The 21,845-nt window shown below is 49.6% G+C and overlaps 1 protein-coding gene across 6 annotated transcripts in view; it reads left to right on the top strand.

The window, feature by feature from the left end:
- The first annotated feature begins 852 nt into the window (after positions 1-852).
- CEP170B (centrosomal protein 170B) overlaps positions 853-21,845 on the top strand; it is a 61,982-nt gene continuing 40,989 nt past the window's right edge. For 4 of the 6 annotated variants that reach the window (XM_075426966.1, XM_075426965.1, XM_075426964.1 and 1 more), the window contains exons 1-4: positions 853-935; positions 2,843-2,978; positions 14,929-15,018; positions 18,102-18,182. In XM_075426966.1, the coding sequence (XP_075283081.1) occupies positions 2,874-2,978; positions 14,929-15,018; positions 18,102-18,182 (276 nt within the window). In that variant the 5' untranslated portion in view covers positions 853-935; positions 2,843-2,873. Of the gene's footprint in view, positions 948-1,494; positions 1,564-2,842; positions 2,979-14,928; positions 15,019-18,101; positions 18,183-21,845 lie in introns of those variants that run through there. The other 2 variants (XM_075426962.1, XM_075426963.1) reach the window with 2 other exon arrangements.

Raw genomic sequence — 21,845 nt, 5'->3', positions numbered from 1 at the left:
GCCTTGCTGTAGGCCAGGAGCAAGCCCACAGAGCGACGCTGCTGTAGGACGGCCCAGCAGTGTGCCAGACCTATGGTTTCTATACCACCCGACACTGCTAAGGCTACCTCCTGAAGCCCAAAATCTAAACAACAGCAGCAAAGACACCAAAGGAAGCTCCTGCAAGTGACAGAGAAACAATACTGAAACCAAAACACACTGCAAATAAACGCAAAGACGCCTTTCCACCGGGAGCGCCAGCCTGGGAAAACATCCCTGTGGACTTGCTGTCTTCCCACAGCCTTCCCTTTGCAGGCCATGCCAGCCGGAGCCAGCGTGAAGCTGCTGCTGTTGGCGGCTCCACCAGCTTCCGCAGGAGCCGGGGGCTTTCTTGAAGAAGCTTGGCTTGATCCGCCACCATGATGTCTTCCTCCCGGTGGGGAAAAGAAGCGGCCGTTGCTCTGTGCATTGGGGCTCTTCAGGAGTTTTCCAGTTCCCTACGACAGCAGAGCAGCCGCAAAACGGCCCGTCCTTGCGCAGCTCGTTTCGGACTCGGGGTCAGCTCCTGGAGATGACTTCAGCCCGGCCACCCGCCCTGGGGTCCGGCCCTGCAGCAGGGCCCGAGGGGTGCGCGGGGAGCGGGATGCCCACCCCAGCCCCGCAGCCCGGCCGGGGCCGGCTCCCGCAGGCCGCACCTCCCGCCCCGCGGCACTCGGCTTCCCCGTCGGGGCCCCTCGAAGCCGGGACACAGCGCGTCCCGGCCGGTGCCGCGGCCGCGCTGGGGAGGGGCCGGCGGGGCGGGGGCCGGGCCGGCGGGGCCGCGGCTGGAGCCGCCTCCTGACGTCGGGAACCTGCGGCGCGGGGCGGGGCGGGCAGCGGGAGCGGCCCGCGGGGCAGGCAGAGCCGGCTGGCGGGGCGCGGCGCCCGGCCTGCTAGCGCGCCCGGGGCCGCAGCAGGTAGGGCAGCAGGTAGGGCGGCGGGGGGCGGGCGGGCAGCTCCGGCCGCGCCGGGCGGGGGGGGAGCCGGGCCCCGGCAGACAAAGGGCCGGGCCCGCCCCGCGTTGGGGGGGGAACCCCGCACCGCACCGCACCTGGCCCGCCGCGGCCCCGCCGGCCGGGGCTGCCCGGCCTCCCCTGCCCGGCGGGGGCCCTGGAGAACCCGGTGCGGGGCGGCTGCGGGGCTCGGCCGGCGGCTCCCGGTTCCCCTCCCCAGGCGCTTTGTCGGGGAGGCGGCGTTTTCCCCGCGGGGGCCGCTCGCCTGTCGCGACACGGGCACGGAAGCCCTCGCCGCCGGCTCCTATGGCGGTTCTGCGTGTCGGCGGCGGCAGAGAGGTCCCTCCTCGCCCCGCCCGGGCCCGTGCCCCGCCGGGGGAGCCCGCTCGGCCTCCCGCCGCGTCACCTGCGCCGTCCCCGCGGCGGCCGGCGATCAGGCCGCGGCGCGGATGAGATGGAGCTCGGCTTCCCGCGGCGCCTCTGGAAACGCGGCTTCCGTCCCGGGAGGAGGCTGAGGGGAGGGCGAGGGCCCCGGCGCGGCTTCGGCCGGGGAGGGGAAGGCGCGGTGCCGCGGGAGAGGCCGCGGGAGCAGGTGAGCTCCCGGTGAGCGCCGCTGCCCTCGCCGGCTGCGGCCGCGGCGGGAGAGGGGGGGCGCGGTGCGGGCCGGAGCCCCGGTGGGAGCTGCGGGCTGTGCCCCCCGGCCCGGGTAGCAGCGCGGTGCGGGGTCTGGAGCGGCTCACGCAGGGAGGGTTTGCGGGCTCCCAGCTGACAGCACTGTGGAAGCGGGGTGAGCAATAGGGAGGCCGTTCTCCTCCCGGCGCCGGTGTGACCGCTCCTGGGAGCGTGCCGGGAGTGTGGCCAGCAGGGCGAGGGAGGTTCTCCTTCCCCTCTGCTCTGCCCTGGTGAGGCCCCACCTGCAGTGCTGTGTCCAGTTCTGGGCTCCCCATTTCAAGAAAGATGAGGAGCTACTGGAGAGAGTGCAGCGGAGGGCTACAAGGATGGTGAGGGGACTGGAGCATCTCTGCTACGAGGAGAGGCTGAGGGAGCTGGGCTTGTTCAGCCTGGAGAAGAGAAGGCTGAGAGGGGACCTTATAAATGCCTATAAATATCTGCAGGGTGGGTGTCAGGAGGATGGGGCCGGACTCTTTTCAGTGATGCCCAGCGACAGGACAAGGGGCAATGGGCACAAACTGAAGCAGAGGAAGTTCCATCTGAACATGAGGAAGAACTTCTTCCCTCTGAGGGTGACGGAGCCCTGGCCCAGGGAGGTTGTGGAGTCTCCTTCTCTGGAGATATTCAAGACCCGCCTGGACGCGGTCCTGTTCAGCCTGCTGTGGGTGACCCTGCTTCAGCAGGAGGGTTGGACTGGATGATCCACAGAGGTCCCTGCCAACCCCTGCCATTCTGTGGTTCTGTGATGGAGTACCGCTGCCAGGCTGTGTCCCCGCGCAGGTGTGCTGGTACGGGTCTGGGGTGACGGGGGAATCTCCGGCTGCGGTGCGTGCACAGTGCTAGTGATGAGGAAATGTTCTGGAAAAGATGTCTTCCCCCCCTCCCCCCCCTATATTTCATCATTTCATTGATGGGATTCAGCTGCGTGCTTCATTTTTTAAACAAGCCTTTCTTCAGGCCAGTGGTCTTACTTTGCTGTGGGAATATTTCCGGGGCTGCAGAGCTCCTGCACATGGCAGCTGGGCACGCATTTCACAACTGCTTGCTGCCACGAGAAATTGAAGATGTACACGAAGGGCAAGAAGCAGCGCTGGGTCCCAGGGCACAGGGAAATTTGGGAACGGCAGCTACGCACCGGTGTACTTCCACGCTTCATTAATAGCTCACTGTGTGCTCTGTTGTTTTTTTTTTGTGTTCAGGATGTATAAAGATTAAGTGCCAAGCGCCAAAATGAGCGTGACTTCGTGGTTCTTGGTGAGCAGCACTGGCATTCGCCATCGGCTCCCTCGGGAGATGATCTTTGTTGGCAGAGATGACTGTGAACTGATGCTCCAGGTAACGTGCCTTTTTTTTTTGTTGTTATTTCTTCTGAAGATGCAGTAGATGTGAACGTAGCGTTGGGGATTGGTAGAGATGTTGCATGCTTTCTTCAAATGACATCTTTTGCAAGGAACTTCCATGGTGACTTCATATGTTTATGAAAGTGCAAGTCAGGTTTCTTTCAAATTGCCGTGTCATCAGATGGATAGGAGCTGTAGTGGTGGGAAATTAATCAAATAGATTAACTGTCTTGATGGCTGCTGAAGTGGTAAGCAAAGACATACCATTCTGTCCTAATCTGCGACTATGCTGCTGGTTTTTGTAGCTTTTAATGCGTGCACTGTTTACCAGTATGGGTGATTTAGAAGGGTGACAGGGTTTTTTGTTTACCTATTTTTCCCTTTGATTAAATTGTCAGTGCTTGTATTTCTTGCTAAATTTTTTTTATTATGGTAAGAAATACGGATGTTTAGCAGAGAAACTAGCTGTTTTGGTGAGGTGAGTGAGGTGGTGACCTCTTCCCAAAGTAATTGTGTTACTCGGGCAGAGTTGCAGCTTCTGTTAGCGCTTCCCATACCAGCATGCGTCTCTGCTGGACCTGATCCAACGGGTCTGAAGTGTCAGCTGTGGTCTGATATTTGACAGCCTAATGTAATGGATGTCACTCCAAACAAATGGAGCTGGAATCTCGCGAAGAGATTTGACAGGAGCAGTTTAGCTCAGAAATTTGTAGGAGCTCAGAATTAAATTTATGTTTCTGCTAGACCCATGCCATGAATACCTAAATGCAAAAAAGTGATTGATTGCACCTGTCTGCCTCCCTTTTGCCCCTTTATAAAGGTGACGAATGTGCCTGTTGGTGGCAAAATTAGGAAGCTGCCTGCACAACAGGGACTCCCTCCTCATAATTTCCACTGCTTACCTGGTCACAGTTATGCCCTAAATGCTTTGCTGATGTTCTACCAGGCAGGCTGTGTTTGTAGTTACTGCAGGGATTTTGTATGATGTGTTAGCTGGAGGGCTGTTTAGGGGCGTCGAAGCTCTTGTACGAGGTGTATTTGGAAGGCAAGGTGTTGTCCTGCTGTGATGAGATGTTAGTGTCCACAGAAGGAGAGCTTGCAGTGTTTGTGCTGCTCTGCTAGCTGGCAGTGGATGGCATGGCTGTGCTGCAGCGGCAGAGTCTGAAGCGTACTCCTGTTTGACAGCAGATCGTTTGTTTGGGTTTTCCCATGAATCACACTATCTTTTATTTCATGTTTCTACGTGTCTGACTGGTGAGGCTTGTAAAGGTGAGACATAAAAAAAGTGTTCTCTCACGACGTGAAGGGAGAAAACGTACACAGTGGTCTTGGTTTCAAAAAATGGCCTGTGTTTTAGGGTGCTCATCTTAGTATTTTTTGAAGCTACTTGAGGTTTTTGTACTGTCAGGGTTCAGCACTCTGAGAATCACACGTCTCAAGTTGTGCACCCTGAAATGAAAGTACCCAAATATCAGTTATGCTTAAAATGCATTGCTTATTTCTCTGGTTATTTATGGGGTTAACTGGACAGCATGGATTGTGAAGCCACTCCATATAACATGGAGTATTTCATGCGTCTTCGCAAGTCTGAGCTGGCTTGTCAGTGTTGCGTGTGGACTAGCAACCTTGTGATGCCCTACATTTGCCATGCTCTTTTTTACAAGGTAAATGATTTGGGATTACTGGGGGAGCCAGCAGTATCCGTGAGAGCGAAGCAGTTGTGTCTGGGGGCTTGTGGGGGGGTGGTGATGGTATTAAAGGAGGTTTTTGTTAGTTCACCAGAGTGAAGGCTCTGGATTGTCTGTGAAAGCCAGCTGCTGATGTTAGTGGGATGAGTTACATGTGGCCCTTTATATATGTATTAATTTACTGTCTTCTCTCTTCTGTGGTAACCTGCAGTAATAAAGCTTTTTCTAGGATCACACGTAAGGTCTTATTTTGAACAGCACAGCACACTATTTTCCTAGTCGTTTGATATAAAGATGTTTTCCAGAGCTACCTCGGGCTCCAAATGAGATGGCTGTAGTAAGACTCAGTGTGGAAGAGAGAGTGTGAACAGAGACTTGATGTTCAAGCAAAGTTGTGTGTGAGCAGATGGAGGATGAGATCTAAAAATAGACTTTTTTCCTGCTGTGACTGTCCATGCCACAAAATTGTTGCACAGACTGGCACAGTCATTTGTCTTGGGGAAAGCTTAAGAAGCCAAGGCAGTTATCAGAGCAGATGGGCAGAGGTCTTGTGACAATGTTTGCACCTGTAGTATTTCTGTGGTGCTGACCCTGAAACTTTCACTGCACAGTTGTTTTGCTTATATATTTCAAGATACTGGCATTTAATCCCTGAAAGCACACGACTGGGAACAGAGTGGCAGTGTCTGGGAAATGGACTGGATGATCTGGTCGGTGGTTTTTTTATCTCTAAGACTGTTACTGCTTAGTGATGTCATCGTGATGCGGTGTGTGGTTCCGTGCTGAGACCATGTGTATTAGACGGCGTGCAAACATACAACACAGAGATAACCTTTGTCCTGGAGACCTTGAAACCTTGCCTTTCTCGTATTACTCTTTTAGGAGTGTCTTTTGTCTTGTCCTTTGATATTTTCTTGGACCACGTTGTCTCAAGGCATCAGAGCCCTGAACACCAAAAAATGATGGCTTTGTCACCAAACAATCAAGCTTTAGTTTCAGCTGTGTTTGCTTATTCCATACAGGTGCTAGATTTGCTTTCTGGTTAACAAAAGAGGTGAAGAAAACCAGAGACTTTAAGCTTAAAATTAAGTAGGTTTGATAGAGGGGAAACATAATCTACCTTGAAATCTTCTGTACCTAGTAAGAGGATTAGAAATATTTAAAATGTTTTTGCAGCACTGTAAAGCTTCTAATACAAGTAAGTGCAAGATTTACATGGAGTTTGAATGTTAATGCATGGGTGAAAATGCTGTGTAGCATAACTTGGCATGCACAGTGGTGTTACGCAGAGTCAAGGGCTCAGTTCTGCCCTTTTTCTGAAGAACAGTGCTTGATTTCTTCAAAAGTCTCCCTGGCTGCCTTCACGTAACAGCCAACAAACAGCAGGAGTGTGGAAATCTAGACCTTTGCTAATTTGCACTAGCGTGTTTTTCTCTGTGAAGCTTGGTGGTGGTAGGAAGTAATTCTCTGAAAAGATTTACTTCCTTTTTTAACCAAAAATAGGAGGGTTTCTGGAGCATCTTGAACAAAGTAATTTCCACCCCACCCCCACCCCCCCTCATTCTTCTTGGGAAATATAGTTGCCATTTTTATCAGCTTTGACCATTTGCTTAACGTGATGGGTGTTTACTCAGGGGACAAACATTTTTCAAACTCAACATTTTCACTTAACTATTAAAACCTTCCCCTCTGCCCCTAAAGAAAGCTTCTTTTGCATTTTTGCTAGATGTAAATATTTAGCAGAGGGAATGTTTGAGAGATGTTTATTGGAAAATTTGGAAAAGCAAAATGTTTAACCAGTGCTCCCTTGAGTATTTCCCTCTCTTTAGAGCGATGATTTGGGCAGGCTCTTGTCCAGCGCCGGGTGAGGTTGTACACATGGGTGTGAGTTACAGCAAGAGTAGGCGCAGATGCCATGATGCTTTCTGTTTTATGCCTTTGTACTCTGTGCCTTTTAAGACAGCTTGACACTTTTTATCAGGAAGTACTGTTTTCAGTTGCTTGTAACTCTGCTAAACTCTGTAACTGTTTGGGATGAGAGATTATGTTCCAGGCATCTGTTTTAGGTAGTATTTTCTGGACGCGGTCAGCTCTCTGCTTCAGTCTTTGCTGTGAGCAACTCTGAGAAAAATGCCGTTTTCTTGATGTAAACTATTTCATCTGTTCTTTGAAGTTCTGGTGTTGAAGAGCTGGGGGGTGATGCTTTTCAAGAGTGAGTGCCTAGGTTAGAGGTGATTTTTCTTTTTTTTTTAATATTCCCTTTTCCCCCATAATCTAAATGTGTTTGATCAAGTGGTCAAGTTCGAAACCTTAAAAAAAAAAAGTGAGAGCTTGCATGGGGTCAGTAGAGACTTGCTTGATATTATTGTCTTAAATCATGTTTCATTTGGGAGTGAGGTTGGTGAGGGGACGTATTGGAGGACAGAACTGTCACAGGTTGGGCAAAGAGGAGCTAAGTGCAGGGATGCACAAGGCTGGGGTTTAGATGTAAGAGCACCTGTGCTAGATTAGATCATGGTGTATCTGGCCTGGTATCCTGACTCAGACAGTGGTCAAAGCAGCTGTCGAGGAAAGCACGAGGACCAGCCAAGAGTATAATGATACTTCCAGAGTACTTGCTCAGCCTCTTGACCCGTGTTTCAGGAAGCCAGAGGCTGGATCTCTGCATTTAGTCGCTGGATTTCTGCTCTGTAAAGCCTCACCAGGAGATTAACATTTGGCTGAGCAGGGAGGCACGACAAGGAGCCTGTCCTGCGTGCGGAGTGAGAGGAGAGGCCGAAGGCTTGGAGAAGTGGAGGGTGGTGCATATAGGGCAGAAGCTGTTCAGTGTGGGGAAAGCTGGCATTGCAGGCATTGACTGCTGAGCAGCATCTATCTCCCTTAGGCCTGAGATGGGCTCAAGACTTGCTTTTATTCTGGTGTCAGCAGATAGCTGTGAAAGCTACTAGCCAACCATCTGTCACTGGTCCATATGGGACATTGCCTGCTGCTTGTGGTATCAATTAGTCAGTTCAGCTCACAAGCCACTGGCACTTGAACATACAAGTTCGTTCTGCTGGTGAATCGGGTAAGTGGTTACTTGATACTGCTTGAATAGGCATTTCCCTCTTTTTAGCTCGCTTTGGTAAAACGCTAGGGAATTACAAGCGTTCTAGGCACTGAAGGAACATGCTTACGGCTGCTGAGTCAAGTGTTTGTAGCTGCGGAGCAGTTACGACACACCAGTGTGAAGACTGCCCGTGTAATCCTGTGTACACAGGCATGAAGATGCGATCTGTGACTGTGTTGTTACCGGATATTTTTTCCCCACAGGATCTGTTCTGTGTTCAGTACACAGGGTGCACGGCGCACTCCGCAAATAATACAGTGCAGTGGTGAACTCTGTGTGTATGTGGCATCTGGTCAAATTAAGGTTTCATTGACCTGACGTCTCCTACCTTCCCCGGGCCGTACTTGATAAGATGACGTCTCTGCCGTGTAGTTAGTAAGTGTATACATAAACAAGTGCAAATAGGTGTGGTGTAGTCTGTCGACAGCATTGTGCTGGGAGGAAGCAGGTGGTGTAAACTTGGTAGATTATCTTTTTCCTGGTACTTCTGGATGAATTCCTTGTGGTGCAGAAGTCGTATCCCTCCATCACTCGGGTGTTTCCTGCACTGGGAGTTCCCAGCAGAAGCCATGGGGAATCTCTGCTGCCTTTGAATGCCGGTCTCCTTCCCCGTGGAAGCGCCGGGCTGGAGTGGGAAGCTGTAGTCAGGGCAGGGCCGTGCCCCACTCGTGCTGTTTTGCTGCAGTTATCCAGAGGGTGTAAATTAGCACCTAAGGTAGTCCCTGGGCGCTGGGAATTGCGGTGATCCCCAGAGTCATTCCTTAGGTGTCACAAGGGCAGTGGGTGTCTTACAGGCAGAAGCGGCAGGATCTAGCCTTGGGAAGGCTCTGCTTTTGGACAGGTAATGTTTCCAGGTGCCTGGGCAGCAGCGCTGGGAGGAAGGATACACATCCTGTATTTCCAGGCCTAGAGTTGGTTTTTTTGGCTCTTGCATCTCCCATTGTTTTCTGTTAATGTGCCGTTGAGGGGAAGATGATGATGTCTGATGAAATGTGGGTTGGGGAGGCTGGAGGCATGGCAGGACCAGCAAACCCGGGAGGGGAGTTCACTGCTGGAGGCAGGGTAGGGAGCGAGGTGATGGTGGCACTGCAGGCAGGTGGTTATTAGGGGTGAGAGGGCTGTGCGTGGCTGGCAAGGTGCTGGAAGCCTGGCCTGTGGAGGGAGAGTTTGTCCCTCTTGAGAGCAGGCAGGGGAAAAGGGGACCCTTCCCTGTCCTGGATCCTGATTCAGGAATGCAGCTTGGCTGCGCTGTAGAAAACCAGGCTTCTGTCCCACCTAAGAAGATGCTTTTCTGTGCCTCCTGGGTGGCTGTGTAAAACAAAGGGAAAGCTGGTGCATGTGTGGGCAGCGTGTTCCCTGCCTGCAATCAGGATCTGACCCTGGGTCCCTTGAACCGGTGCTTCACTTTGGGAAAGGGGAACCAGCAAGCAAACCCTGTTCTACCTCAAAATAACGGGTTAAGTTGTTGCGGGAACTATGCCAGCCTCCAAATCCCTTTGCCAAGCTGTGGGGATTACAGTTTCATTTTCCTGAGGGATTTCTCTCCTTTGTTCAGTGCCTTATTTTTTGCATGAATACTCAGGCCCTGGTCCTGCCGCAGATCCACTAAGCCCATGATCTTGACTGCAGCGAAGCGTAAGGCAGGAGTCTGTGCAGCCTGGGGGCTGTAATGTGAGTCCAGCTTCAGGATGAGGTGGCTACGCTTGCTGAAGAGGGACATTTGTCTGCTTCGGCAGAGTCATTTAGAAACCGGCAGCGCGTGCCCCTGGGAGCGATCGGCTGCCTCCTGTGGGGCTGTCAACCAGCCCGAAGCAGCACAGACCATTCACTGATATTCTGGAAAAGTGCTGAAGTGGCCGATGTACACAGCTCTGTGAAATGCATCGTGGTGAAAGAGGGAGACCCCGTGTTCATAGCTGTCATTAAATGTTATCCAGGGTTTTACTTTTGAGGAGCAGGAATTGTATTTGAGGCCAGAATGCAAGGGACTTTTTTTTTTTTTTTTTTTTTTTTTGAATTTGGCTTTGTCTGTCTCCCTTCTAAAGTGGGACACTGGGAGAGGCTTGTATTTCCTTACTGGGACACTTGTGCAGAGCACAGTACTAGCAGAAGTCAGAAATGTAACCTGTTCACTATGGAAAGTATTTGAGCAAATGTTTATTGCGTGCTGCCACCAGAATGCTGCAGTTATCTTGTGCCAGACGTGCACAACAGACTGCACTGAGGAACAGGGGAACTGCTCTCGTTTGTTTATTTTGTCTCCAATACCACGATGCCTCACGGCGCTGGCAGGGCTGAGGCCCAGAGCTCAACCCTGAGCAGTAGGTTTTTGCCCATGGTAACTCTCCTTGGGGAAAAAGCGGCATCTGTACCTACGCAGACAGCTGAGCTGCATCTGCTCCCCGGCCCTGTGGGGAAACGCGGGCTGTCTGGCTGTATTTCTCCTCCTGCCTTCCTAAGCAGGTCTTGTTCCCTTGTGGGTTTTGCTTGGCATCTCTGCAGCTCATGCTTTCATCCCGAGAGCCCTGTTCCATGTGTCAGACCCTTTGCCGAACACAAAGCTATGGGGTACCTGCAGCACACATAGCCGGCGTGATACGTACGTCCGAGGAGATTCCTGCGTGCTCCTGAAGCTGCCTTTGCTGCTCCCATGCTAAGCAGGCGCTTTTGCTGATTTGATGTGTGCAGTTTTGAGAATCACAAGCGAGCTGCCTGGTTGCATGTCTGATTGGAGACTGATAATCCAAGTACCAGTTGGTACCGGTATGGGACTGGCAGATCCAGAGGTGCCACTCCTATCTGTGATTTGGACTATCTGTTTAATATGATCTTGGAATAAAGAAGGGCTATAAAATCCCTCAGTCTTCAGATACATGCTGCATGTACATTTTGTCTCCTAGGTGTTTAAAACATGATGCTTTGTAGATAGTATGATGGAGAAGCAGGACAGCCTTATATTAGGAAGTGATTTGAATGTCTGGAAATAATAACCCTGGATGAGCTTAGTGTAGTAACAAATCAGTGTCCATGTTTTCCCTTCAGAGAAGGGTCAATGTTGTTAATCAGAAAAGCACACGTTGTGTTTTGCAGAGTTGTTTTCATTTGGTAACTGATCCAGCGTCGGGACATGTTGAGACCCCTGTGTTCTTCTCCATTCGCAGCCTCTTGGAGCATAGTCTTACTTCTTGCCTGCAGATCACTAGTGCTTAGGAGGAGACCTCACTTCCCTGCCTTCTTTTCCCCTTCTCGATCTCATCTGAGGTGCTCCAGTTCTGGTTTTGCAGTTTGGGTTCAAGCAGAATCTCAGTGATCCTTGCCATAGCTGAGGAGCTATGAGCCCCTCACCCATTGCAAGTGCTTTTCCAGTTAAACAGATTAACTGCGAGAGTGTACCTTTGACATCTGGGTATAGGCAGTTCAGGATTTTCTTCCACTTTATTGGAAATTCACTTTTTTTTTCCACTTGGACCCCCGTATCCCCTCCTGACAGATGGGTCGGTCTTGTGTTTTGTTATGGAGCTTGTGACTGATCATAAACAAGGCTCAGTATTTCGTGCAAGTGGGCATTTAAGCGAGGGAGTCCTCTGATATTTGTGATTGGGTCAGCTTAATTGCAGTTTTTCCATCTAAAATGCCTACAATCTTTCTGGTGGTGTTGCAGACCGTTGGGATCTCTGTACCCATGGGCTGCTCTGTAACGTGTGTTGACTCAGAGTTCTTAAATCACTTTCTGTGGTTCGGTGGGTCATGCGTTAGAAACTGCTGGGCTGGAGTGGCTTCTGCAGGGCTGTTCTTGGGCTCTCGGCTGTTACCGGTCTGGAAACTGGTTAGTCTTTTCTTTGGAAGTGGGGTTGAGGCAGTCTGCTCCTCTCTGAGAACAAAAGCGTGATCAGCTGCCGGGTTGCTGCTGTCACTGCACACAAGAGCAGTTTATGTTTAATGTGACTGATGTTGAAATAAACCACACCTCGGTTCTCAAGTAAGAGTGACCTTTGGCAAGACTGCATCGAAATAAATAAGGTGTGATTTTAGTTACTTTAAGTTGGGTTTCCTTGGAGACAGGCCCTTAGGAACTCCTGCTGCCAGTTCCTGTGATGTTTGCTGGTTTAACATAAACAAAACTAAGAAAATTGCTCTCTTCTCAACAGAAGCATGAAAATTTCCCAGAAGTGTGATCTGTGTAACAGTGTGCTGTGTTCTTGATATGCTCGTTAAAGAGATGCTGAGAGGTTGTACTGAGACTGGGGGTCACATTTTACATATCATTTTTACTCCTTTTGCAAAGGGCCATCTTTAACGCGGCTGAAACTTCCTTGGAAGATGGGAAGTTTTGGCATAAATTGGTTCCTTTGCACTCTTCCTGCTTTTATGTAAGGGAATATCCTGCTGGTGGAATACATCTCTGCTTCCCTGTGATGACCCTCGTCTGGTTTGGGACCCTGGAGTGTCTGTAGTCAGCTGTTGTAAAACACAGCAGCCCAAAGGCTATGCTGGCTTACATCGGGGTCAGATGCAGGGCAAACTGAATTTTTGGGAGACAGCTGGTTCCCAGAAATAAACGACTTTTTAAATCACCTGTGTTTCATTTAAAATCAGCTATCAGATAAAATCTACCCTAATTTTTCGTCTGGAATAGCTTTTTGGGTGGAAGCCTTTCTGCCCTTGGAGGTGGGCTAGAGGGATGGTTCTGCCTTTAAAATCTGTTAGTCTTTAAATGAGTCTCTATGACATGAGGTAAAAAGCCAAAGCAAACACTGCTGCACCAGTTCATCAACATTCCCTCACAACCCGCTGGCAACGTGATGTCCACAATTCTGGATAGCAGAGGGCCCGGAGAAGACCTTGCATCTGTGCTGTGCAGGCAGGACCCCTGTGTCTTTGAGTCCAGCAGAATGAAACGTAGTTGTATAAATGCCCACGGATGGGGAGAGCGGATTTCTACCTGTGCTGTGAGTGGGGATGGTCTTCTTCCTCCCACCCCTGCTTTGTAGGTAAGGGTGAGCCCCTCGGCAGCCCCAGCCCAGGCGCAGTGCCCACGCAGCCCGATGGCTGTGGGGATGGACCCTGGCAGGCAGAGGGGTGGAAGGAGACCCTCTCGCGTCCTCCCAAAGGGTGCGAGGGGCCGTGTGGCAGGTCAGGTACCACCCCAGCTCATGCAGCATCAGATGCTGCGATACGTGAGGCTGCGGCTGGAGACGTCCCCATCCTCAGGGCCGCGTGCCGAGGTGCAGGTCCTGGGCAGCATCTCTCAACCATCCTTACCTTGCGCTGCGCCTGCCTGCCACGGCCACCTGGGCGGCTGCAAATTGGGCTGAGGGGCTGCATCTAACACGAATAGTAACAGAGAGAAGCAGCGGCTTCGCACTGCCAGCGCTGAAGGCCTGTCCTGCCCTGAGGTCGGGGTCAGACACCCAGCGTGGGCATTGCATGGGGCCGAGAGGTTTGCGTGGGCCCCTCCTGGGCGGGCGTTGCTGTGCGTGGCTTCCCGTGCTTCGGGCTCGGCGTAGCAGGAGGTGTCAGCGGGCTGTTCCTGACCACATTGTCTCCGACCGTCCCACCAGCTGTCTGTTTTCGTTGGGGAGCGATTGCTGTCTGAGCAGCACCAATTGGGCAGCAAAGCATCCAGTGCTGCCTTGGTTTTCAGCTGGGACTGGTGAGCTGACACCTTGTAAATTCAGCAGTGTGTGGGTAACTGTATTGGAGAGGCAGCTGGAGGCTTGGAGTCACCTGTCTCTCTCCTCACTGCCTCTGCTTGTGGTGGCATGTCATGAATGGTGAGAGGGACGTTGGAAGGTGGAAGGGCAGTCTTCTGGCCAAGTACGTGCTTGCTTCATATTGGTGCTTCAGGGTTATTCTGGAGGACAGGTCTCCTGGGCTGACACATGCTCTGCAGGGGGAGGAGATGCCGTTTATCAGCTGTTGGGGTAGTGCTGACGTGCTTGACATTGGCAGGGGCAGAAGCAATCCTGCAAATGGTAGCAGTTTGTATGAAAAAAGCCTGTGTGTTTTCACCAAGGAATTCCCCTGAAACAATCTTTGCCTCTGCGTGCTTGCAAGGAAGCAGTTAACAGCTTGCTGAGAGCAATGCTGTGGAAACCAGCGTGTTTATACTTGGGAAAAGGGAAGGACTTTTCACCAAGGAAGAGGAGGATTAGCTGGCTTAGAGCCTGGCTCTTCTCCCTGCTCTGGTAGCACGCCCTGCCCTCCCTTGGCCTGAGGTACCAGGGAGGTCGTCGCCTGTGGATGGAGAGACCGCTTCCAGTGACCGGCTGAGGTCAGCTGCAGCAGGAATTCAAGTTACGAGAGGCAGTAGGTCTAAACACAGACAGTCTCGTGTCTGTATAGCTCTAACACCGTATTTCAAAATTATTCAGAGATTTTGGTCTAGCACTTCTTTCTCAGAAGTGTGACACTAATCCTGCTGATATGCCATACTGTTTTGAAGGTAAGGTGCATTTGGTACTTGTGCATTGTGGCAAAGCCAGTGGCATCAAATTGCTGTCCAGTTCAGTGTTATTGAACCTAGCTTTAAATTTGAATTTTCATAGCCTTGCTTTCTTTCTTACCCCAAGTTTACTAACCTCCCTCCAACTTGGAAAACATCCTAGAATTTAAATCAACTCCAGCTTATAGTCCTGGGAACAGTTTACATGGTTGTGAGTAAGTTTGGTTGGTAACTGAAGAAAATTATATTTTTCTCTTTGAAAAATAGGAAGAAAGCATCCCAAATAGGAATGTCCCTAGTGATGAGGCCACTGGCTTCAGCTGGTGAAAAATGGAGCTCTTCTCGTTTGCACTGGCGGAGATCCTGCCCCCCGGGCTTTCAGTTTGACTGGTTTTGTTTTCATCGTGTATTGATGTAATTTACTGAAATTATGGCATAGTCTTAACAACCTTCAGTGATTTTTTTCCCCCACCCCCCCATGCAAATAGTGCATTGTCTTCAGTGAACTGTTTAAACAACCTTGGAAGTGTTTACTATTTATTCTTTGGTGACTTCTAGTAGTAAATAATATTTAATCCTTCCTGCTTTTCCCCCTCTCTCCCCCCACCCCCCTGTTAAGTTAGTGTAATGTCTAAATGTTGCTTTGATTAACAGTGTCTCTTACGCCCGACCGGTCTCACATTCATTGTGCTTTCATTGCCAGTCCCGCAGTGTCGATAAGCAGCACGCTGTAATCAACTATGACAAGGAGAAAGATGAGCACTGGGTGAAGGATCTCGGGAGCTTAAACGGCGTAAGTAGCAAACCTCCCGGCTGGTGGAGGCGAACACGCGGCCTGCTGAGTCTGCAAGCGCTTGTGCCTTTACTTAATTCTGCTGTTGGACGCTTTTGGGTCACTGCAACTGTTGGCATAAATTAAGCTAAACATACATAACGATTTGCAAGGCCTGAGATGGAGGACTTATACCATCTCATGTGAAAAGAGCAAAGCTTTGGTGAATGTTGTATTTCTTCTTCCCTTTCATCTGGTGTCCTTGCAGAATGCTTCAGGGCTCACAAAATCATTGAGCCTTTTGCAAAGGAGAAAGAAATAAATTCCGTCTCATTTTGGGGACGTTAACATTAAACTGGTGAAGATTCTGGAGCAGCTGTTCGGCATGAGCAGGGTCACCTTTTGGCAATTGAATTGTCAATGCATGCAGTGATTTATGGGATGATGAGACATTTAATTTCTTTGGGTAGAAACTATTTAAAACCACCTCTCTTTTTTTATAATAAAAATTGCTCCTTTGCCTGCCTTGAGCCCGGTTTATGTGAAGACCGAGGGATAATGTGAGCCCAGAATAGGGAGCTGAGCCTGCCTGAATCTTCCCCCTTCCTCTGATCCTGATTAACACAGTGGTGTTAGGCAGCTCCATGAGGGCTTTGTCTGCCTACCTGAACTCTGTGATTTTTAAATACACCGTTGTAGTTAAAACTGTCCTGATATCATAGCATGCCTCTTTTTTTTACTGTTTCCTCTTACCAGCAGAGCTATTCCTCTGCTGGAGCAGGTCTAAGCTAGATTCACATAATTGTCTTCCCAGTATGGGTTTTACTGCAGTCACTATTGGGCTTAGAAACAGAAGCCCTCTGCCATCACAAGCACAAAACTACAAGATGAACCCAGAAACTTATACAAAAACGGTGGCTAAAGCAGACCTAAACTGTTCTGCCTCTTCTGGCATCTGAAAACAGCGAGAATGAGTGTTAATCCTTCTCAGCCTAATAGCTGGAGGCACAGAGCCCTGCTGAAATGGGAATGTTTCCAGTAGCTGGTTTGGGCTCTACCTGGATCCCTGGTTCGAAACCTGTGGCATTTAACTCATGGTGGCAAAATAGCAGCTGAAAATTCTGCTTGCAAGAGAGGGGAGGTTTGTGCCGCTAGTTCTCTTCTATCTTCACGTGCTAAAGCGTATGAATTTACACTATTTTAGTAATAGACTTGTGCTCAGAGGGGCAGTGGAGTGAAAGGGGTTATAGCAGTGCCTGTCTTCTGCAGCTGGTCAAACTCACTTCTGTTGAAGACTACTGTAGCCAAACTGAATGTATTTTGCATGAAAGAAACATAAGTCTTTATTTGAAAATTTGCATGAAGACTTGTTTTCCCCCTGGAAATGAATGAAATCAGTTTTGAGGACCTTGATTTTAATTCCATTTTCAGAATTTGCTTTCATTTTGCATTTACTTTATGACATGTCAACAATGCATTATGTGGCTTTACTGGATAATCTGGTTCATATTAATTGTTGAAGTGTTTTGTATTGTTTTGACTGTAATGTTCAGCTGGTTCTGCACTCTCTGTTAAGGGTCTGTTGGTTTTGAAGGTAGCGTTTCTATCTGCAGTAAGCAGTTTTCTTGGGTTATTTTATTTGAAGTAACCGTGGATGAATAGGTAACAACATGAAAATGGGTTTTCTCGCAGGCTTTTGTTTTGCAGAAAATTCAGGAAATAATTATTCGTGTTCCAGATCTGACTGTTGTGGGATTTTTAAATATTAAAAAATTTCATGCAAATAGGAATTCCATGCCTTTTAACCAGCTTCACTGCTTTTATTGTGAAATTACAGGCCTGTTCCCCAGCTCTTCTGTAAATTGCCAGGAAGCTGTGGCTGTTGTCTGCTGAGGTTCTAGTTTCCTGCTTTAGCATTTATTTTTCCCCTGTGGTTAATACTTGGTCTTATCATGCATGTTTGGCTTGGCTGAGGTGAGAAGGCAGAAGGAGAAGACTGCCTGAGTGGTGAAAGCAAGTAAATTCATTTTCTAGCATAATTTTGATTCATCAGAGCGTAGCTGCGTTTGTGTTGAGGCTACAAGGACCCAGCAGCGGGTTCCTGGTCTGTGAGGCTGGGTGAATCCCACCTTGCAGGTAGGGTAACTCCTGGTGCCTGTGATTGCTCTGAGTGCAACTGGGTGCCTAGTCCCCGTTAGCACCCCAGTGCTTCTTCGGCTGAATTCCTGATTTATTTTTGTTTGGTCTGGGTTATTACAAAAGTACATGTGTTTATTTGTGAAAGATGGCCATGAGCACTGGGTTTGCTCGTCCATTGGTGAGAATTGTTCCTTCGGGGGTCCCCTCAGGAAGCGGGCGTCTGAGACATTCACAGCTCGGAAATACATTTCTTGCACCTTTATAAGGATAACTTAGTTTCTTTGGGCCTCAGTTAACTGCCTGGAGCATAGGAAAAAAGAGCAGGCGAATCTTCTGAGCGAGGGGCCTGTTGTACCCATACATGGTGTCTTGGACAATGTGGCCTCAGACATCGTGGTGATGCCACTGCAAAAGCTTGTTTTCCTGTGCATTTTTGTTTCCCCCTTCCTCTGTGAGAGGCTTTGCTTGTTAAATTATCAGAACTTGGGAGTGACACCGGTCTTGTTTGACATCCAGTGGAAGGCTGATTCCCAGCTCAGTAATTAGAGTATGAGTGGCTGTAGCTTTTATTGCACCATTTGCTGCTCTTGCTGGTTGTGAAGGGCAGGAGAGAACCGAGAGCATCTGAAGTTCCTCACTTCAGGCACCTCATTTATGTGTACAAGTCGGGGACTAAAATTTCATTTGCAGTTGGTGGAGAGGTAAATCTCCCTTAGAGGTCCCTTCAGAGTGCCTTGCTTTGAAGCATAATTGGGGTGCTCTAATTTGCCCATGGGAGCTACTTGCTGGTGGTGATTTTTCTAGGGAACTGAGCTCCTCGGCTGGCTGACTTTGTGCTAGTGCACCCTGGATGTGTGCAGTGCCATGGGCAGATGGGTGTGGGTGCCCTCCAGGAACCCGGCCATCTGACATGCATCACCTTGATACCCTCAGTCAAAAACCGTTCCTGTGCTTCTTTCCTGCAGACGTTCGTCAATGACGTGAGGATTCCGGACCAGAAGTACATCACCCTAAAACTGAACGATGTCATTCGCTTTGGCTATGATATCCTTATCGCCTGCAGATGGAGTGGGACGCGGTCTTTGCCTGGATTTTGTGCTGCTTGCTGCCTGGACAGTTAACAGTGCTAATTGTGCCTACTGAGTAAGGGTGTTTGTTTTGCCTCCTGGAGCCTTTGGATGACTCGTGAGCTTTTCTTTCTCCACCATGGACCTGATTCAGAGCATATTAATCATGGTTCCTGCTGCCTTCATTGCACTTTGAATCAGGCTCTATGCTGGCAGTGGGTGACTGTGAAGGTGCCTCTTCAATCTCCTAAAGAAAGGTTGCAATTTTTCTTTTTCTTTGGGTGACGACTGTTACTCGTACCAGCCGGGGAGCAAACATATTTCATATGCTTTTGTATGAACTAACATCTTCCTTTTTTTTTTTTTTTTCTCCACCCAACTTGGGTGGTTTTATTAATCATTTCACCCAAATGCTTGTTTTCAGACAATTTGCAGGTCTTCAGCCTTAAACATTTAGCTTTGGGGCTTGCGGTCAGACCCTTGACTCTATATCGATTGAAGTTTGCTGGTGCAAATTGCTTCTGCCGCAAAATGCAAGAGTAAATCTCTTTTTAGCAGTAGCAGATTTCATCTCTATCGAGGCAGGCTAGGCTGCAGTTGCTGCTTTGTTTAGAGTCACAAATCCTGATAGTGTCTGCTAAAACACCTTTGCCCTCATCCCTTTCCTTTTTATCCTGGTGTCGCTGTATGACTGGCTGTGAGCATAGATGTTGGAATGCGCTTCTGAGCCTGCAGAGCAGTAGTGGTAAGTAGAGGCTCCTATTGCTGCCTTTTCGTGTAATCGAATCCTTATTTTCAGTGTCCTTTGTCTGCCAAACCTTACCGACTTGGCTGAGTTTAGAAGTAGCAGATGTCTTCTCAAGACTTTTTTTTTCTTCTGTGGGAAAATGTCACTTAAAACTGTCTGCACATTTCTGAGAACAGAGGCAGAGATGAAGTTTCACCGTTGGAGGGGGAGGAAGTGTTTGGCTGGAAAACTGTGGTGCATCCTTGACCCCAAGGCCACATTCTTGTGCCTTTTGTTGTCCCCATGATGATCAGGTTGTGCTTGGCCATGCTGTAGCCCTTGAAATACTCCAAACCTTGCTGGAGCCCAGAAAGCAGAAGCAGTGAGGAAGGGCTGAGCCTCCCTGGTCTTCTGGGGATCAGAGTACCTCGGCTCTAAGCACTGACAGTGCAGGACAACTCACTGTTGCAAGCAGGATGCTTAAACTGATGTGCATGCCATGTTGGATCTGCTGCGAAAGAGGGTTTGCTAGGGCTTGTGTAAGATCATACTTTTGGTCTTGGTCTCACTCTGTCTCTTGCCATTTTAGAAAAAAACAAATCATTGCTTCACAGTGGTATTTATTTTTTTTAAAAAGGGAGGTAGTTGCTGTTTCTTTTTTTTTTTTTTTTTTTTTCATATTTTAAAGACAGGAGACCGATTATTTGCTTTCAAACCGACAACCAGGGTGCAGTTGATGAGGATTCAGGCGTACATGGGGGGAAAAAAGTCCTGAATAGGCCCTTACTGAGTGCTGCCCAATAAAAAACACTGTTGTCTGGGATCATGTCATTAGAGGTGGCATCTCAGTGTACATGGGATAGCACCTGTCATAATCCCATAGGCCACCTCAGTTCATAGAAATCATAGAAAGTTTTGGGTCGGAAGGGACCCATAGATGTCATCTAGTCCAACCCCCCCGCAGCGAGCAGGGACACCGCTAACTAGATCAGGTTGCTCAGAGCCCTGTCCAACCTGGTCTTGAATGTTTCCAGGGATGGGGCCTCCACTACCTCTCTGGGCAACCCGTTCCAGTGTTTCACCACCCTCACTGTAAAGAATTTCTTCCTTATATCCAGCCTAAACCTACCCTGTTTTAGTTTAAAACCATTACCCCTCGTCCTGTCACTGCTGTCTCTACTAAAAAGATTGTCCCCATCTTTCCTATAGGCTCCCTTTAAGTACTGAAAGGCTGCAATCAGGTCTCCCCGCAGCCTTCTCTTCTCCAGGCTGAACAAGCCCAACTCTCTCAGCCTGTCCTCATAGGAGAGGCGCTCCAGCCCTCGGATCATTTTTGTAGCCCTCCTTTGGACCCGCTCCAACAGTTCCATGTCCTTCTTGTGCTGAGGGCTCCAGAGCTGAACGCAGTACTCCAGGTGAGGTCTCACCAGAGCAGAGTAGAGGGGCAGAATCACCTCTCTCGACCTGCTGGCCACGCTTCTCTTGACGCAGCCCAGGACACGGTTGGCCCTCTGGGCTGCCAGCACACATTGCCGGCTCATGTCCAGCCTTTTGTCTATCAGTACCCCCAAGTCCTTCTCGGCAGAGCTGCTCTCGATCCTTTCATCCCCCAGCCTGTATTGATACCGGGAATTACCCCGACCCAGGTGTAGGACCTTGCACTTGGCCTTGTTGAACCTCATGAGGTTCACATAGGCCCACCTCTCCAGCTTGTCCAGGTCCCTCTGGATGGCATCTCGTCCTTCTGGTGTCTCGACCGTACCACTCAACTTGGTGTCATCTGCAAACTTGCTGAGGGTACACTCGATGTCGCTGTCCATGTCATTGATAAATATATTGAACAGCACCGGTCCTAGTATGGACCCCTGAGGGACTCCACTCATCACTGGTCTCCATCCGGACATTGAGCCGTTGACCACTACCCTTTGGCTGAGACCATCCAACCAATTGCTTATCCACCAAACGGTCCACCCATCAAATCCATGGCTCTCCAATTTAGAGAGAAGGATGTTGTGGGGGACCGTGTCAAAGGCTTTACAAAAATCCAGATAGATGACGTCCATTGGTTTTCCCTTGTCCACCCTTGTTGTTACACCATCATAGAAAGCCACTAGGTTGGTGAGGCAGGACTTGCCCATGGTGAAGCCATGCTGGCTGTCTCGAATCACCTCCCTGGCCTCCATGTGCCTTAGCATATCTTCTAGGAGGACCTGTTCCATGATCTTCCCAGGCACAGAGGTGAGGCTGACAGGTCGGTAGTTCCCAGGGTCTTCCTTTCTACCCTTTTTGAAAAGGGGCACAATGTTTCCCTTTTTCCAGTCACTGGGGACTTCGCCTGACTGCCATGACTTTTCAAATACCAAATTTTTCAAATATCAGTTCTAGCTTTTCTTTGCAACTTAGCAAGTGTCCCTTTGATGTAGCTGGTCACGTGTCTTCTGCTCTCTAGATCTGTGGGGGAACTTGTAGATTTGAGGTGAACTCCAGCCTAGAGAAGGCAGAAGCCAGTGCCTAGAGCTTGGGTAGGTTTTAATGACTGCGATACAGGTTTAAACTTTTTATAGAAAGCAATTCTGAACACTGAGCAGCTGAGCTGAAGTGTTTAGTCCTGCAGCCCTTACATGGATATTCACGTGAAATGAATGATTGCATTCATGAATTGTAGAAATTATTGCCATCAACAGAACAACTTTAGAGAATGTAGGTTTTACACTCACTTCACTTCAGCGTGGTTGCTATGGCAGTTACAATCTGTTCCTCTGCTGTGCTGCTTCGGTGCCACTCACTTTAGCGGTGCTTTCGGTGCACGCCGTGCTCGACTCGGTGTGGATGGCAGCATCTCCCGAGGCCTCCGAGTCAGCCGTGCGCTGTTGCCTAAGAGCGTTTGTCTCTTTTCCATTTACAGTTTCACTTGC

This window comes from Opisthocomus hoazin, chromosome 7, assembly GCF_030867145.1.
Source record: "Opisthocomus hoazin isolate bOpiHoa1 chromosome 7, bOpiHoa1.hap1, whole genome shotgun sequence".
Lineage (NCBI taxonomy): Eukaryota > Metazoa > Chordata > Aves > Opisthocomiformes > Opisthocomidae > Opisthocomus > Opisthocomus hoazin.
Note: the sequence above shows the minus strand (reverse complement) of the source record. Positions and strands in the feature narration are given on the sequence as shown.